This window comes from Mesoplodon mirus (genome assembly GCF_964341445.2).
Source record: "Mesoplodon mirus genome assembly, contig: HAP1_SCAFFOLD_1055, whole genome shotgun sequence".
Lineage (NCBI taxonomy): Eukaryota > Metazoa > Chordata > Mammalia > Artiodactyla > Ziphiidae > Mesoplodon > Mesoplodon mirus.
This window is the reverse complement of record NW_028295005.1, coordinates 120,084-137,503: the sequence shown is the minus strand read 5'-3', so window position 1 is coordinate 137,503 and position 17,420 is coordinate 120,084. Positions and strand designations below refer to the sequence as shown.

General features: G+C 45.8%; 1 protein-coding gene across 2 annotated transcripts; it reads right to left on the bottom strand.

Moving 5' to 3' along the window:
• Positions 1-527: 527 nt before the first annotated feature.
• On the bottom strand, positions 528-2,023 carry LOC309797837 (casein kinase I-like). 2 transcript variants are annotated; one of them, XM_082646228.1, is made up of 2 exons: positions 721-2,023; positions 528-684 (listed from the first exon to the last, which is right to left on the bottom strand). In XM_082646228.1, the coding sequence occupies exons 1-2, from the start codon at positions 1,685-1,687 to the stop codon at positions 677-679; spliced, it is 975 nt and encodes a 324-aa protein (XP_082502354.1). In that variant the 5' UTR covers positions 1,688-2,023; the 3' UTR covers positions 528-676. The 2 variants fall into 2 exon arrangements, with proteins under 2 accessions (XP_082502354.1, XP_082502353.1); XM_082646227.1 differs by having other exon boundaries at positions 531-2,021.
• Positions 2,024-17,420: the final 15,397 nt, after the last annotated feature.

The window sequence follows — 17,420 nt, the reverse complement described above, 5'->3', positions numbered from 1 at the left end:
TTTCCAATGGGTAACACAGGTATGATGTTATTTCATTTACCCTACCCCCAAATGTTCTGAAAATCAAAACGAAAAAATGAAGTTAAAAATGCCTCAGACACTTAATTGCCACACAGAAACCTGCACACAAGTGTTAGCTGTTACTATAGCTGTTACTATTTATATGTGGGATTCTTAACTTATTTGAGGTCATGAGAATCTGATGAAAGCCATAGATCGATCCTTTCCCCCTAAAAGATGCACAATATGTACAGTAAACACACACACACACACACACACACACACACACACACACGAGTGAAGATATTAGGGGACTCATGGACTCTCCAATGCTCATTGGTCCTACGTTTACCTTCTTGGGCCCCTGCCATAAATCAGCCGGCTGCTTCTATTTCTCCACAGTCTTTGAGCGCTCCAAAGATAGGGATCCAATTCCCTTTGTGATTCTCTTTTTCTAGAGGAGCATTCCACATTTCGTTTTTTTGTTTTTGTTTTTTTTTTTTTTTTTTGCTGCCCAGAGCCAGTTTATTATACTGAAATTAAGTTCTTTACACCAGGTAAATGGTTGTCCACAACCACTGGCTAGTGTACATAATGAACTAAAATTTCTAGATTTGGGGAGAAACAAATGCTGCTCCGATCACCTGCTCTGCTTCTTCTGTTCCTTGATTCATGCTTAGAAACCTTTCATGTTACTCTTGGTTTTGTCAGTTTGCTTGCCTGTGGGGGTTTGGGCCTGCTGACCCTGCCCACTTGAAGAGGCTGCCTGCTGTGCTGCTTTCTGCTTTAACATTGTCCAATCAAATGTGTAGTCATATTGGTGATTCAGGGTCCTGAAAAGAATGCGGAATAGCTGCCTCAGGTACATGTAATCCGGGGCTTCCTCAAAGCACAGCCCACGGCAATAGTTTAAGTACATAGCAAATTCTGCAGGAAATCCCTTACATAAAACTTCAACAGGTGTGGACATCTTTTCGCTAATTTTTTCATACTTTTGCTTCTTTGTTGCAGCCTTTAGTCCTTGCCATGGCAGGCTGATTCTACTAAAATACATCAAAACATATCCTAATGATTCCATGTCATCTCGGCGACTCTGTTCAATACAAAGATGTGCATTGATGCTAGCATATCGAGCAGTGCCAGTGAGATTTTTATCTTCTCTGTATGGTATGTGTTGCCTTGTCCTGTTGTCTCTGTACTTTTTGGCCAAACCAAAATCAATAAGGAATAACTTATTACAGTGACGCCCAATACCCATTAAGAAGTTATCTGGTTTAATGTCTCTGTGTATAAAATTCTTTGTATGCACATATTCAATTCTACTGATCATCTGCTCAGCTAACATAAGGACAGTTTTCACTGTAAACCTTCTTGAACAGAAATTGAAGAGGTCTTCGAGGCTGGGTCCAAGAAGATCCATGACTAGCACATTGTAGTCTTTTTCCTGACCATACCACCGTATGTGGGGGATGCCAACCCCACCTTGAAGAATCTTACAGAGTTTGCTCTCGTACAGCGACTGGGGATGCCTGGCCTTCTGAGATTCTAGCTTCACTGCCACTTCCTCGCCGTTGGTGATGTTGATCGCCAGATAAATGTCACCGAAGGAGCCAGACCCGATCTTCCGTACCAGTTTATATTTCCCTCCGACAATGAATTCGGCCTTGGAGCCGCTGCTGGTCGCCATCCTGAGAGACGAAGATGGAGGCTGGGGCTAAGCCCCGACACCTCTAAGGGGAGAACGGGAGATCTCTAGGGCTCGTCCACGGAGCAAGGCTCCGGAGGGCGGCAGGAAGCAGAAAACGCTGGCTCTTTTCTTGGCGTTACAGGGCCCAGAGTCGGCCAAGGAGAACCTAATCACCGCTGCTGTCAGGTTTCTTTCTGCCAGGCCGCAGACTGTTGAGGGGGTTCTAACGGTAACCAGGCTGGGCCACTTGCTTCTGGCGGCCGCCGCTGCCTCACTTTCGCGGCGACGTCGCGGGCTGGAAAAGGAGAGCGGTGAGTTAGGGCGACGATACCGCTGCCACCACTGCCGCCGGCTCCCGCCCATAGGGACCCCTGTCACTCCGCCGACGCTGCCATCTTGTTACGCCGGCTCCAGCCAGCACAAAATGCCCCCAGCGCTCGGGAGCCGCTTCTTCACGGCGCAGAGCGCTCTCTCCAGATTTCTTCAACTCATCGTTGGGGACTGTTATGTGTCCCCCACCCAAGCCACTCGCTCCCCTGTGGATGTGCTCTGATTCACTTTGCATTTCTCCCAGCGTGGGATCCGGAAGTGGGTAGTCTTAGAGTCTCCCTAATTGTTCCTGATCTCTCTGACAACTGATATTTTTTCTAGTCTCATTTTGCCTCAGGTGTCCTGCCTCCAGGGGACTTTACCCATTTTCTGGCATCTGGGATATAAAGTTGAGCTCTAGTTATACCACCGCTAACTTCACACACACACTGCATGGCACACCCTACAAACACACAACGGGAAAAGAATTCTGAATATGTGAACACACATCTTGAAGCTTCTTGACTTGCTTCATCTGGATGTCAGTGAGCTGGAGACATCTACGTTGGTCTCCTCCTGCCTTTTAAACTTTCCTTGTCACCCCCGTTCCTCTTCCTAAACCCCTAACCCCTGCCAGCATGCCTGCTCTCCAGACCTTGAGTGCAGCTTACTTTGACCTGAAGAAAGAAGAAGAACAGCTAATTACTTAGTCTTTCAGTAGGTCAGAAATTTTGTGTACGTTATCTCATTCAAGTAAACCCACGCAAAAAGCCCATGAAGTAGGGCTTTTAAAGGAAACTGAAGCTCAGAGATGTTAAGTAACTTGTCCAAGGCTTCACAGCCAATAACTGGAATTCAACCTCTATCTGGTAACTCTAGGTTTGCACGCTCTCCCTCGTTGTGCACGGACTCCTTTTCCTATGTAATAGCATTTACTAGTGGCCTGACATGTGGCCCCTTCCCTGAAACTCTACACTTATCAGTGGGCTTTGGAAGTTTACAGCGTTTATAAGATTTAAAGGGATTTCAGTCACTGGGCACTGGGGAAATTCTTGCAGGTGAAGGAAGGATCTTCACAATGCTGCCACACAGGTGTTTCCTCCCCCACCAGCCTTGTGGCCCACAGACTAGGTGGGAGCAGGCTACAGCCCCTCTTCCTTTTCTTTCCACCTCAGGGGGAAACGGGTTAACCCCCTTATGGAAAATAAAGTCAGCCTTCCTTGCAAGGGTCCCTGAGCTGGATTTCTGATAGTCCAGGAAGCCATTTAAATAAGAACCTCGGTGTTGAAAACCTGCCAGGTAGGCATCCTTCCAGCTTTCTGTGGCTAACCAGCGGCCCCTAGTGGCCAGTGGCTCCAAGTGCGGTGAGCGGGGAGCTTTGGCTGTTTCTGCGCTCACCTCTGGCTCTGCCCTGCTCCGTTTTCAAACACTGGATTAATGCCCCAATCAACATATTTTGCAGTACTGGGACAGCCAAATGGTGGAGTCTAAAACTCTGGGCAAAGAGGGCATGACGATGGGTGATCTTACCTGTAAAATCAGGAACCAGGCTGTCCCTAAAATCTTTCTCTTTTGAATATTCCAGACCACAAACCTAGCAGGTAGACAATACTGTTATCCGCGTTTAGCTGCTGGGTAAACGCAGGGCAGAGAGTTGAAGTAGCCAGGGACACACTGGTTAGTGGGAAAGAACAGTCAGGTTTCTGTGAGCACAGATTCTCAATTTGCCAGGCAGGCCTAAGGCAGCGTGTGTGTGTGTGTGTGTGTGTGTTGTGTTGGCATGACTGTGGTCTGGTTTTGGGAATAATACTGACAGCTGGCATTTAAGAATTCATCCTGAGGCAGGCAAGTGGTAAATGCTCTTATGTGGAATACCCCCTTCATTCTTCCCAGCTGCCCTGTGAGATACACATCTCCAATGTACAAATGGGAATGTGGCTTCTCGGCAGGGCCCAAACTGCCAGAGGTCATACAGATTAAAAGAGGAGCCGGGAATTAGGACCCAGCTTGTTCAACCCCAAAGCAATGGCTTGAATTTACCTTCGTGTATTGCATGAGAGTTCTCCTTGTAGCCAATCTAGGTTGTTGGTCCTTAGTACTCATTCACCTGCCATATTTCCCCCACTCCCTCCTGCTTGGCTTGGTGCTAATGAGAGTTTCGGCTGGTAAGAGCCCAGGGGACTGTGGACGTCTATTCGTCAGTTTCTCTCCGAACATAGACTTTGTATTTGGGAGGAAGTCCACTCCTCTTTGTGTGTCTGATGCTCTCAGCCATCCTCTCTGATGCTAGTGGGTGGTGGGCGGGATGGGACTCGGTCATTTCCTGGAGTCCTGGAGGGTTTCCATTGGGGAGGCACATGGAGACAGTATAACATGGTGGTCATGAGGCAGGCTTTGGAGTCCTGAGACACTGAACAGCTACTAAACCATTTAAGACTCGGTTTCCTCGTCCACTAAATGGACACAATAGTGCCTATCTCATAGGGCCATTGCAGGAATGAAATAAGACACATACATATGATATTCTTAATACAGCACCTGTCACAGGGTAAGTCTCCCTACTGTGTTCATGAGCAAAGGAACACATGGTAACATGATCTGTTTCCTTGGGAAGGGTGCCAACAGCGTCACTAACCATCAAGAGATCTGGCCCCTTGTTAGGTGTTAGCCGGTGAGATTAAGTGGTTTCCCTTGCAACATAAAGCAATTGACTTAGGGTTGTAGCAAGAACAGTGGGCTGGTGGAAGACAGCCGATGCCAAGGAGTCCCCCTCCCACAGGGATAAAATGGCTGGCAGGAGACAAACGATGACAAAGCCTTTATTGGGAACCATGATACCCAAATTCCTTGGCAGGAGAGTAGTGAGTCTTGGGAGCAACAGGGGATATAGCCACGGAAGGATTAATTGGCCTCAAAAGGAATTGCCGGGGCTTCCCTGGTTGAGCAGTGGTTAAGAATCCGCCTGCCAATGCAGGGGACACGGGTTCGAGCCCTGGTCCAGGAAGATCCCACATGCCACAGAGCAACTAAGCGCACGCTCCACAACTACTGAGCCTGCGCTCTAGAGCCCATGTGCCACAACTACTGAGCCTGTGTGTGCCACAACTACTGAAGCCCACACCCCTAGAGCCCGTACTCTGCAACAAGAGAAGCCACTGCAATGACAAGCCCGCACAGGGCTGCAAAGACCCAATGCAGCCAAAAATAAATAAATAAAATTAAATTTAAAAAAAGGAATTGCTGTGACTTAATAGCTTTATTGAATCCATGGTGTTTAGCCCATCGATTCCTGTTTGCTTTCATTCAGGGCTATGCAGGAGCGATACCATTGCTTTGCCTGGTCATATGGATTAGCCAAGATCCCTCCCGCTGTGACCTTGTGTTTGTCCTTCTTCACATATGTCACCGTTCCCTCCTTCCCCCCTGCTTTTTTTTTTTTTTTTTTGGTGGTACGCGGGCCTCTCACTGTTGTAGCCTCTCCCGTTGCGGAGCACAGGCTCCGGACGCGCAGGCTCAGCGGCCATGGCTCACGGGCCCAGCCGCTCCACGGCATGTGGGGTCCTCCCGGACAGGGGCACGAACCCGTGTCCCCTGCATCGGCAGGCAGACTCCCAACCACTGCGCCACCAGGGAAGCCCGAAGCTGAGCTCTTGAACGGGAGTGACCCTTCAGAGAGGGTCTGTGTTGGGCTACGATGGCCTGACCTTCACACTCCACATCAATCAGTTCTTGCCGTGCACCTCGGGTGAGGAACCCAGGCAACTTCCAAACTCACTGCCAGCTGAAGGCTTTCTGTGGGAAGCACCCCCAGCAGCTGGGGCCACAAGTCCTTCGTTGAAGAAATGTCCACCCCACGTGGATATTTCAAATGGAACGGTGTCTTTCAAAACATACCCTCCAATCTCCTCATTATATAGATCCTGTGGCCAAAAATAGGAAGTGACATGAAGTCCCATGTTAACAGCCCCCCAGCCAAATACTTCTTTTCACAGAAACCACAGTACCCTCCACAAAGTGCACATTTGATCAGGCCACTCCCCTATTTAGAACATATCATGGCTTTGCATCACTCCAAGGTCAGAAATCAAAATCCTTTAAATGGACCTCAAAACCTTGCATGGTGTGGCCCCTGCTGTGTTCCCCAGCATCACATCACGCTTGCTCTGCCAGCCACGACACTGCCTTCAATATGCCTCCCACCATAGCACGTCTTTCTTCTGTCTGAAAGACTCCAGTCGATCACAACAATCCTGTGAATGACCTTATTTTGCTGTAGGGAAAAAAACCCCTTCTAGTATGTATGTGTGTTGCCAGACTTGAAGTTTGGGACATTGGTCGGTTTGTAATCAACCATCCATTGCCTAATTGCACTTGGCAGCTGCAGAATTGCTACCACGGTGATGAATATTGCTGTCCAAACTATTGGCCTTGATCTGATAGGGTGTACTAACTTGATACCCAAATTGATGTCTCCCTCCAGAGGAAGATGCCTGTTGCTTTGAAATACGTAGGTATCTGTGCATGTGCCTCTTGATGAACTGTCAAGATAGAAAAGGAAATCCAGAGCAAGTGCCAGGCAGGGCACGTTGCGGTGGGCAAGTCCCCACCTCCACTTTACTACTTCACTGGAGGTGTAAATTGTGTCAACTGTGGGTCTGCTCAGCGAACGCCCCGCATAGTGGACTGACTAGGTTCGTGTTAAAGAAGTCCTTTGGGGTGAGGGAGTGAGAATGCGTAATACAGGCTAAGAAAGACAAAAGGTAAAGCCAAGGGTGCAGAATCCTAAGATGAAGCTGTTTTACCTAGGCTGATTCAGCCTCTGGCCTAGTGAAAATCTGGGGCTCTGAGTCAAAGGCTTTGGAAAGAGTTCCCCTTCATCTCCCTCCTCTACCCCGTAACTCCTCACATTTCCGGAAGGCTTCCCCCAAATCCCTCTCAGGTCTGAGAGAACATGGCTCTTTCTCTCCTCTTACCAAGACCCACTGCTTCAAGAGTGAACTCCAAGGACACATTGATCCCCACAATCTATTGGTCTTTGTGTATCGGGAATCACAGGATGGGATTTTCCAGCCACCCACCAGAGCAACTGAGAAGGGCTTCCTCTCATCCTCCCAAGCTACCACTCCTCCCAGAATCCGTATCTTATTTCTCACCTCCTCCACCTCTACCACTTAATTTGCTCTGCAGAGAAAGTCCCTAAGTTTTACTGGAAACCCAACTTCCATCCTAGTAGACCCTGTTGTCACAGAAGGGGATGAGCAGAGAATTGCAAGGCTAGCAGATGACTCCCCGGCTCATACAAACACACATGGTTCTCAGAGGCATTCTTCTCAAATCCAACGGTTGTTAACTGTCATCAACAGTTACTCTAGTCCAACTGTTACCAACTGTTGTTAACAATTTAATGATTTTCATGGACTCATGAAATTTATTTACAACTTTTTTTTAATTGGAAAGACTTTTTTATGATGGACATTTAAAAATGCATAATCTCATTATGAAATGAGGTTTCATAATCTCATTTACGATTTTTTTATTTTTAGAATCGCTTTCCACATGCATACATAATTTACAGAGTTCATCAGTACAGAGCATTTTGGATTATTCTGTTATTCCTTAACAATATATCTAAACCTTTCTTGTGTTCCTGGATAGTGAGTATTTATGTCCCTTAGTTTCTTTTTTTTTTTTTTTTAATTTTATTTTATTTTATTTTTTTGCTTTATAACAAATTTAATCAGTTATACATATACATATGTTTCCGTATCCCCTCCCTTTTGCGTCTCCCTCCCACCCTCCCTATCCCACCCCTCCAGGCGGTCACAAAGTACCGAGCTGATCTCCCTGTGCTATGCGGCTGCTTCCCACTAGCTATCTACCTCACGTTTGGTAGTGTATATATGTCCATGCCGCTCTTTCACTTTGTCACAGCTTACCCTTCCCCCTCCCCATATCCTCAAGTCCATTCTCTAGTAGGTCTGTGTCTTTATTCCTGTCTTACCCCTATGTTCTTCATGACATTTTTTTTCTTAAATTCCATATATATGTGTTAGCATACAGTATTTGTCTTTCTCTTTCTGACTTACTTCACTCTGTATGACAGACTCTAGGTCTATCCACCTCATTACAAATAGCTCAATTTCATTTCTTTTTATGGCTGAGTAATATTCCATTGTATATATGTGCCACATCTTCTTTACCCATTCATCCGATGATGGACACTTAGGTTGTTTCCATCTCCGGGCTATTGTAAATAGGGCTGCTATGAACATTTTGGTACATGTCTCTTTTTGAATTATGGTTTTCTCAGGGTATATGCCCAGTAGTGGGATTGCTGGGTCATATGGTAGTTCTATTTGTAGTTTTTTAAGGAACCTCCATACCGTTCTCCATAGCGGCTGTACCAATTCACATTCCCACCAGCAGTGCAAGAGTGTTCCCTTTTTTCCACACCCTCTCCAGCATTTATTGTTTCTAGATTTTTTGATGATGGCCATTCTGACTGGTGTGAGATGATATCTCATGGTAGTTTTGATTTGCATTTCTCTAATGAGTAAAGATGTTGAGCATCCTTTCATGTGTTTGTTGGCAGTCTGTATATCTTCTGTGGAGAAATGTCTATTTAGGTCTTCTGCCCATTTTTGGATTGGGTTGTTTGTTTTTTTGTTATTGAGCTGCATGAGCTGCTTATAAATTTTGGAGATTAATCCTTTGTCAGTTGCTTCATTTGCAAATATTTTCTCCCATTCTGAGGGTTGTCTTTTGGTCTTGTTTATGGTTTCCTTTGCTGTGCAAAAGCTTTGAAGTTTCATTAGGTCCCATGTGTTTATTTTTGTCTTTATTTCCATTTCTCTAGGAGGTGGGTCAAAAAGGATCTTGCTGTGATTTATGTCATAGAGTGTTCTGCCTATGTTTTCCTCTAAGAGTTTGATAGTGTCTGGCCTTACATTTAGGTCTTTAATCCATTTTGAGCTTATTTTTGTGTATGGTGTTAGGGAGTGATCTAATCTCATACTTTTACATGTCCCTATCCAGTTTTCCCAGCACCACTTATTGAAGAGACTGTCCTTTCTCCACTGTACATTCCTGCCTCCTTTATCAAAGATAAGGTGACCATATGTCCGTGGGTTTAACTCTGGGCTTTCTATCCTGTTCCATTGATCTATCTTTCTGTTTTTGTGCCAGTACCATACTGTCTTGATTACTGTAGCTTTGTAGTATAGTCTGAAGTCAGGGAGCCTGATTCCTCCAGCTCCATTTTTCGTTCTCAAGATTGCTTTGGCTATTCCGGGTCTTTTGTGTTTCCATACAAATTGTGAAAGTTTTTGTTCTAGTTCTGTGAAAAATGCCAGTGGTAGTTTGATAGGGATTGCATTGAACCTGTAGATTGCTTTGGGTAGTAGAGTCATTTTCACAATGTTGATTCTTCCAATCCAAGAACATGGTACATCTCTCCATCTATTTGTATCATCTTTAATTTCTTTCATCAGTGTCTTATAATTTTCTGCATACAGGTCTTTTGTCTCCTTAGGTAGGTTTATTCCTAGATATTTTATTCTTTTTGTTGCAATGGTAAATGGGAGTGTTTCCTTGATTTCACTTTCAGATTTTTCATCATCAGTATATAGGAATGCCAGAGATTTCTGTGCATTAATTTTGTATCCTGCAACTTTACCAAATTCATTGATTAACTCTAGTAGTTTTCTGGTAGCATCTTTAGGATTCTCTATGTATAGTATCATGTCATCTGCAAACAGTGACAGCTTTACTTCTTTTCCAATTTGGATTCCTTTTATTTCCTTTTCTTCTCTGATTGCTGTGGCTAAAACTTCCAAAACTAGGTTGAATAAGAGTGGTGAAAGTGGGCAACCTTGTCTAGTTCCTGATCTTAGTGGAAACGGTTTCAGTTTTTCACCATTGAGGACGATGCTGGCTGTGGGTTTGTCATATATGGCCTTTATTATGTTGAGGAAAGTTCCCTCTATGCCTACTTTCTGCAGGGTTTTTATCATAAATGGGTGTTGAATTTTGTCGAAAGCTTTCTCTGCATCTATTGAGATGATCATATGGTTTTTCTCCTTCAATTTGTTAATATGGTGTATCACGTTGATTGATTTGCGTATATTGAAGAATCCTTGCATTCCTGGAATAAACCCCACTTGATCATGGTGTATGATCCTTTTAATGTGCTGTTGGATTCGGTTTGCTAGTATTTTGTTGAGGATTTTTGCATCTATGTTCATCAGTGATATTGGCCTGTAGTTTTCTTTCTTTGTGACATCCTTGCCTGGTTTTGGTATCAAGGTGATGGTGGCCTCGTAGAATGAGTTTGGGAGTGTTCCTCCCTCTGCTATATTTTGGAAGAGTTTCAGAAGGATAGGTGTTAGCTCTTCTCTAAATGCTTGATAGAATTCGCCTGTGAAGCCATCTGGTCCTGGGCGTTTGTTTGTTGGAAGATTTTTTATCACAGTTTCAATTTCAGTGCTTGTTGTTGGTCTGTTCATATTTTCTATTTCTTCCTGATTCAGTCTTGGCAGGTTGTGCATTTCTAAGAATTTGTCCATTTCTTCCAGGTTGTCCATTTTATTGGCATAGAGTTGCTTATAGTAATCTCTCATGATCTTTTGTATTTCTGTAGTGTCAGTTGTTACTTCTCCTTTTTCATTTCTAATTCTATTGATTTGAGTCTTCTCCCTTTTTTTCTTGATGAGTCTGGGTAATGGTTTATCAATTTTGTTTATCTTCTCAAAGAACCAGCTTTTAGTTTTATTGATCTTTGCTATCGTTTCCTTCATTTCTTTTTCATTTATTTCTGATCTGATTTTTATGATTTCTTTCCTTCTGCTAACTTTGGGATGTTTTTGTTCTTCTTTCTCTAATTGCTTTAGGTGCAAGGTTAGGTTGTTTATTCGAGATGTTTCCTGTTTCTTAAGGTGGGATTGTATTGCTATAAACTTCCCTCTTAGAACTGCTTTTGCTGCATCCCATAGGTTTTGGGTCGTCGTGCCTCCATTGTCATTTGTTTCTAGGTATTTTTTAATTTCCTCTTTGATTTCTTCAGTGATCACTTCGTTGTTAAGTAGTGTATTGTTTAGCCTCCATGTGTTTCTATTTTTTACAGCTCTCTTCCTGTAATTGATATCTAGTCTCATAGCATTGTGGTCGGAAAAGATACTTGATACAATTTCAATTTTCTTAAATTTACCAAGGCTTGATTTGTGACCCAAGATATGATCTATCCTGGAGAATGTTCCATGAGCACTTGAGAAAAATGTGTATTCTGTTGTTTTTGGATGGAATGTCCTATAAATATCAATTAAGTCCATCTTGTTTAATGTATCATTTAAAGCTTGTGTTTCCTTATTTATTTTCATTTTGGATGATCTGTCCATTGGTGAAAGTGGGGTGTTAAAGTCCCCTACTATGAGTGTGTTACTGTCGATTTCTCCTTTTATGGCTGTTAGTATTTGCCTTATGTATTGAGGTGCTCCTATGTTTGGTGCATAAATATTTACAATTGTTATATCTTCTTCTTGGATCGATCCCTTGATCATTATGTAGTGTCCTTCTTTGTCTCTTCTAGTAGTCCTTATTTTAAAGTCTATTTTGTCTGATATGAGAATTGCTACTCCAGCTTTCTTTTGGTTTCCATTTGCATGGAATATCTTTTTCCATCCCCTTACTTTCAGTCTGTATGTGTATCTAGGTCTGAAGTGGGTCTCTTGTAGACAGCATATAGATGGGTCTTGTTTTTGTATCCATTCAGCCACTCTGTGTCTTTTGGTGGGAGCATTTAGTCCATTTACATTTAAGGTAATTATCGATATGTATGTTCCTATTCCCATTTCCTTAATTGTTTTGGGTTTGTTATTGTAGGTCTTTTCCTTCTGTTGTGTTTCTTGCCTAGAGAAGTTCCTTTAGCATTTGTTGTAAAGCTGGTTTGGTGGTGCTGAACTCTCTCAGCTTTTGCTTGTCTGTAAACGTTTTAATTTCTCCCTCAAATCTGAATGAGATCCTTGCTGGGTAGAGTAATCTTGGTTGCAGGTTTTTCTCCTTCATCACTTTAATTATGTCCTGCCACTCCCTTCTGGCTTGTAGAGTTTCTGCTGAGAGATCAGCTGTTATCCTGATGGGGATTCCCTTGTGTGTTATTTGTTGTTTTTGCCTTGCTGCTTTTAATATGATTTCTTTGTGTTTAATTTTTGACAGTTTGATTAATATGTGTCTTGGCGTATTTCTCCTTGGATTTATTCTGTATGGGACTCTCTGTGCCTCCTGGACTTGATTAACTATTTCCTTTCCCATATTAGGGAAGTTTTCAACTATAATCTCTTCAAATATTTTCTCAGTCCCTTTCTTTTTCTCTTCTTCTTCTGGAACCCCTATAATTCGAATGTTGGTGCGTTTAATGTTGTCCCAGAGGTCTCTGAGACTGTCCTCTGTTCTTTTCATTCTTTTTTCTTTATTTTGCTCTGCAGCAGTTATTTCCACTATTTTATCTTCCACCTCACTTATCCGTTCTTCTGCCTCAGTTATTCTGCTATTGATCCCATCTAGAGTATTTTTTATTTCATTTATTGTGTTTTTAATCGATGCTTGATTCATCTTTAGTTCTTCTAGGTCCTTGTTAACTGTTTCTTGCATTTTGTCTATTCTATTTCCAAGATTTTGGATCTGGGAAATAGAATCTTGGATCATCTTTACCATCATTATTCTGAATTCTTTTTCAGGTAGAGTGCCTATTACCTCTTCATTTGTTAGGTCTGGTGGGTTTTTATCTTGCTCCTTCTCCTGCTGTGTGTTTTTCTGTCTTCTCATTTTGCTTATGTTACTGTGTTTGGGGTCTCCTTTTTGCAGGCTGCAGGTTCGTAGTTCCTGTTGTTTTTGGTGTCTGTCCCCAGTGGCTAAGGTTGGTTTAGTGGGTTGTGTAGGCTTCCTGGTGGAGGGGACTAGTGCCTGTGTTCTGGTGGATGAGGCTGGATCTTGTCTTTCTGGTGGGCAGGTCCACGTCTGGTGGTGTGTTTTGGGGTGTCTGTGGACTTTTTATGATTTTAGGCCACCTCTCTGCTAATGGGTGGCGTTGTGTTCCTGTCTTGCTAGTTGTTTGGCTTAGGGTGTCCAGCACTGTAGCCTGCTGGTCGTTGAGTGAAGCTGGGTGCTGGTGTTGAGATGGAGATCTCTGGAAGATTTTCGCCGTTTGATATTATGTGGAGCTGGGAGGTCTCTTGTGGACCAGTGTCCTGAAGTTGGCTCTCCCACCTCAGAGGCACAGCACTGACTCCGGGCTCCTCAATTTGGGATGATGTGTTGTCTATTCATGTATTCCACAGATGCAGGGTACATCAAGTTGATTGTGGAGCTTTAATCCGCTGCTTCTGAGGCTGCTGGGAGAGGTTTCCCTTTCTCTTCTTTGTTCTCACAGCTCCTGGGTCTCAGCTTTGGATTTGGCCCCGCCTCTGTGTGTAGGTCGCCGGAGGGCGTCTGTTCTTCGCTCAGATAGGACAGGGTTAAAGGAGCAGCCTCTTCGGGGACTCTGGCTCACTCAGGCCGGGAGGGAGGGAGGGGCACGGAGTGCGGGGCGAGCCTGCAGCAGCAGAGGTCGGCGTGACGTTGCACCAGCCCGAGGCGCACCGTGCGTTCTCCCAGGGAAGCCGCCCCTGGATCCCGGGACCCCGGCAGTGGCGGGCTGCACAGGCTCCCGGAAGGGCGGTGTGGGCAGTGACCTGCGCTCGCACACAGGCTTCTTGGCGGTGGCAGCAGCAGCCCCAGCGTCCCACGCCTGTCACTGGGCTCCGCGCTTTCAGTCGCGACTCGCGCCCGTCCGTGGAGCCCCTTTAAGCAGCGCTCTTAATCCCCTCTCCTCGCGCACCAGGAAACCAAGAGGGAAGAAAAAGTCTCTTGCCTCTTCGGCAGCTCCAGAGTTTTCCCGGACTCCCTCCCGGCTAGCTGTGGCACATTAGCCCCCTTCAGGCTGAGTTCTCGCCGCCAGCCCCAGTCCTCTCCCTGCGCTCTGACCGAAGCCCGAGCCTCAGCTTCCAGCGCTGCGCGCCCCGGCGGGCGAGCAGACAAGCCTCTCGGGCTGGTGAGTGCCGCTCGGCACCGATCCTCTGTGTGGGGATCTCTCCGCTTTGCCCTACCCAGGTATGTGGGGAGTTTCTTGCCTTTTGGGAGGTCTGGGGTCTTCTGCCAGCGTTCAGTAGGTGTTCTGTAGGAGTTGTTCCACGTGTAGCTTTATTTCTGGTGTATCCGTGGGGAGGAAGGTGTTCTCCGCGTCTTACTCTTCCGCCATCTTACCCGGAAGTCCCTTAGTTTCTTTATCTTATAGTTATTGCAAGACATCTTTCAGACTTTGTCATCCATCTCTTGTGCATATATTGAAAGGAAAACAACAGTGAAGCAAATTGGTTGAGATATTTCTAAGGCAGTGACTGCCACTTGGCTGACAGCAGTATAAAAATCATCCTGATGTCAGAGATGTTAAAATAAAATGGAAACGATAATACATTCCCATGGACATACCCCTTTGCATAATAGAAACATTCCCACTCTGTTGAAGCTTTTCCTCCCAGACCATCCCTCCCTTCTTTTTACCCTACAGAAATCCACTATTGTGAATTTTGTGTTTATCATGTCCTTGTTTTTTTCTACCCTTTTAGCAAATGTGTGCCCCTACTCATATTGTTTGATGTTGTTTTTGAACTTTTCTACAAATGGAACTATATTGTATGTATTTTTCTGACTTGCTTTTCTTATTCGACATTACGGGAGACTCCCCCATGCTAACCTGTACAGCTGCTATTCATCTTCACTGCTGTGTCATATGCACTGTAGGCATATGACACGATTGATCATTTCTCCTATTTGGCGAACATGTGGACTGTTTCCAGGGTTTTGTTATTACAGTTTCACTATCAACATTCTCTTAGTTGTCTCCTGGCAAGCGTTTGTGCGAGTTTACCCAGAGTATATACCCAGCAGGAAGAAGAATTTTAAGACTAAAATCAGGTGGGCAAAAATTTTCTGTGACTTTGCAGGCCATGTGGTTTCTGAGACAGCTCCGCAAATCTGTCATTTTCATGTGAAAGCAGCCTTAGACAATATTTAAATAAATGACTGTAGCTATGCCCAATAAAACTTTATTCATAAAACCAGGCAGTTGGCAAGATTTGACCCTCAGGCTGTCAGTCCTGATCAAGATGATAAACTTCACTATTCTGGTTGCCTACAAATGCTGAGGCACCCCTTCTCTTCTTCCCTGATTATCCCTAGAGGAGACAGGAGTACTGTCTTCACTTAGTCTATGGACTGGACTGAAAGACCATGTTCAGGGACCTTCAGGGAGAAAAAGAAGGGCATGGGGACATTCTGGTGGTGATGCTTCCCAGCCCGTAGTCTGTGACTTGCAGCCATAGTCTTGGGGAAACCAAAGGCAGAAAGGGGTTGAGGCAAGGCAGGGCACTAATGCTGGCTCTGCTGGCGTGGGTGGGAGGTGGGGGTCCTGCTTGACTGGAGGCTGGGGTGTCAGGCCAAAGCACAATTCGCATCAGAGAAGTCACTACCAGACGAGGGGACATAGAAAACACAAGATAGCATTTCTTTTGGAGTCGTATGGTTTCCTTTATTAAAGAAAGTAGGAATTGCCTCTCTAGGGAAGGATCCAAGCCAACCGGGGCTTTGTCTACATCCAGGTGGTCATGTGTGAGCCTTGGTGCTGAATGAGAAATGACTGAAGCGCCTAAAGACGGCGAGGATCTCACTAGATGCCTTACTTAGAGTCCCCGAACTGGTGGCAGGCTGGCTCTTCCTCCGTCTGCGAGCTGTCCTCCCCTCCTTTGTCACCTTTGGAGTTTTCACGGCCGCATGAGGACCAGTGGGAGGATGCTTTCTGGGTCTTGTCCCCTCCTGTCCTGTGGTGACCTTCACGTGTCCTGCGGTGATGGGAACGTTTCCTCGATGAAGACGTGTCCTTCTTTCCTTTTTTTCCTTCCAGGCTTCATCCCTGGGGTGGGAGACCTTCTGGCTTCCATCCCGTTCAGACGTGTAGCCTTCACTCTGCAAGGTGGAGACCACGGGGGCTGCGACCTTCCCTTCAGCTCTTCCAGCAGCAGGCTTGCTGGTTGTGACTGCACCTGGCAACACCATGCTCATGCTGCTCTCTGGACCATCTGCCCCCGTCGAGGATGTGCTGGCAACATCCGCCGAGACCAGGCTCGTGTCCGGCAGGGATAGGCTGGCAGCACCTGCAGTGGCCTGGCCGGATCCGCTTTCTCCTGGATCCTCGATGGTGGCTCCCGCCAGGCCCACGGTCATCCCTGCTGCCGATCCTTCGGCACCTTTCAGGGCTGCAGTTGATCCACGGGGGGCATGATGGATTCCCTCTCCCCCCACATAAGCACAAGACGTGGCTCCAGTCACGTCACGACGCTTGTGAAGCCCAACCTCATCCTGATCCCTTTCTCTGTGGAGCTCTGTGGTCTGAGCCAAGGGGAGGAGAAACAGGTAAGATAGAGATGAGAGAAAGTGAGCTCAGAACTGTCCGCTCCTCTCTCATCCTGGAGCTGAGCAACTCAAGGCCTTATACTTAGAATAACCTTTGACATCACCCAGTCTAAGCTCCCATTGGATGCAAGACCCCATCTACTGCACCCCTGTCAAACGGCCACTCCACTTTACTTGAACAGTCCCAGGGCCAGGGAGAGCACTGATACAATTCTCCATGATGCTATACACTTTAACTTTGTACCCTTGTGCTTCTCTCCCTGCAGGACAGATTCCTAGAAGTGGGGTTCCTGGGTCAAGGGATGCACACCACCTACATTTTGGTGACTCCACGAGTTGGGCTGATTTGCGTCAGCATGTCGGAGTCCCGGGGAGACACAATGAAGGAAGGACTTCCTAACTGTGAAGGATGTTCCCCACCTGCTGAGACTCCCTGGGCTGGGGTAAGTGTTCAGGAAGAGACCAGAGAGTCAGGATGCTGTAGGAGGGATTACAGCCCTTTTGATGAGACCAGTGCAGCCGAGATGGTCCCTAAGGTCTCTCTGAAATTCGGCCTCGTGGGACAAGGTGGAGAAGCACTCGGAACCTCTCCAGTGTGGTGACTCCCGTAGTGATAGCTCGTTTGTCCCTGACCCTTTTCAACGGTAGAAGGTATTTCCCAGGCGAGTCTCAGAGAGCACCAAAGGCTATGAATGACCAGCTTTGCCCTGCTCTCCCAAAGCACCCTGCCCCGGGTTCTTGAGTCCCTGTAGGTGCTTACCACTAGGATGTTGGCATCCTCTGTAGTCGCTGCATCTCCAGTTTGGAGCATCGGGGTACCGCTGTAACTGTCTACCGGTGGTCTCAGGATATAGACAAGCTTTTCCCAATAGGAAAAGAGGTCTTCTTGTGCATCGGAAGAGGGGCACAGCTGCAGGTAGAAAGT

Bases quoted from the DNA above. Each gene is read 5' to 3' on its own strand.
- LOC309797837 (XM_082646227.1), bottom strand. From the start codon at position 1,687: ATGGCGACCAGCAGCGGCTCCAAGGCCGAATTCATTGTCGGAGGGAAA.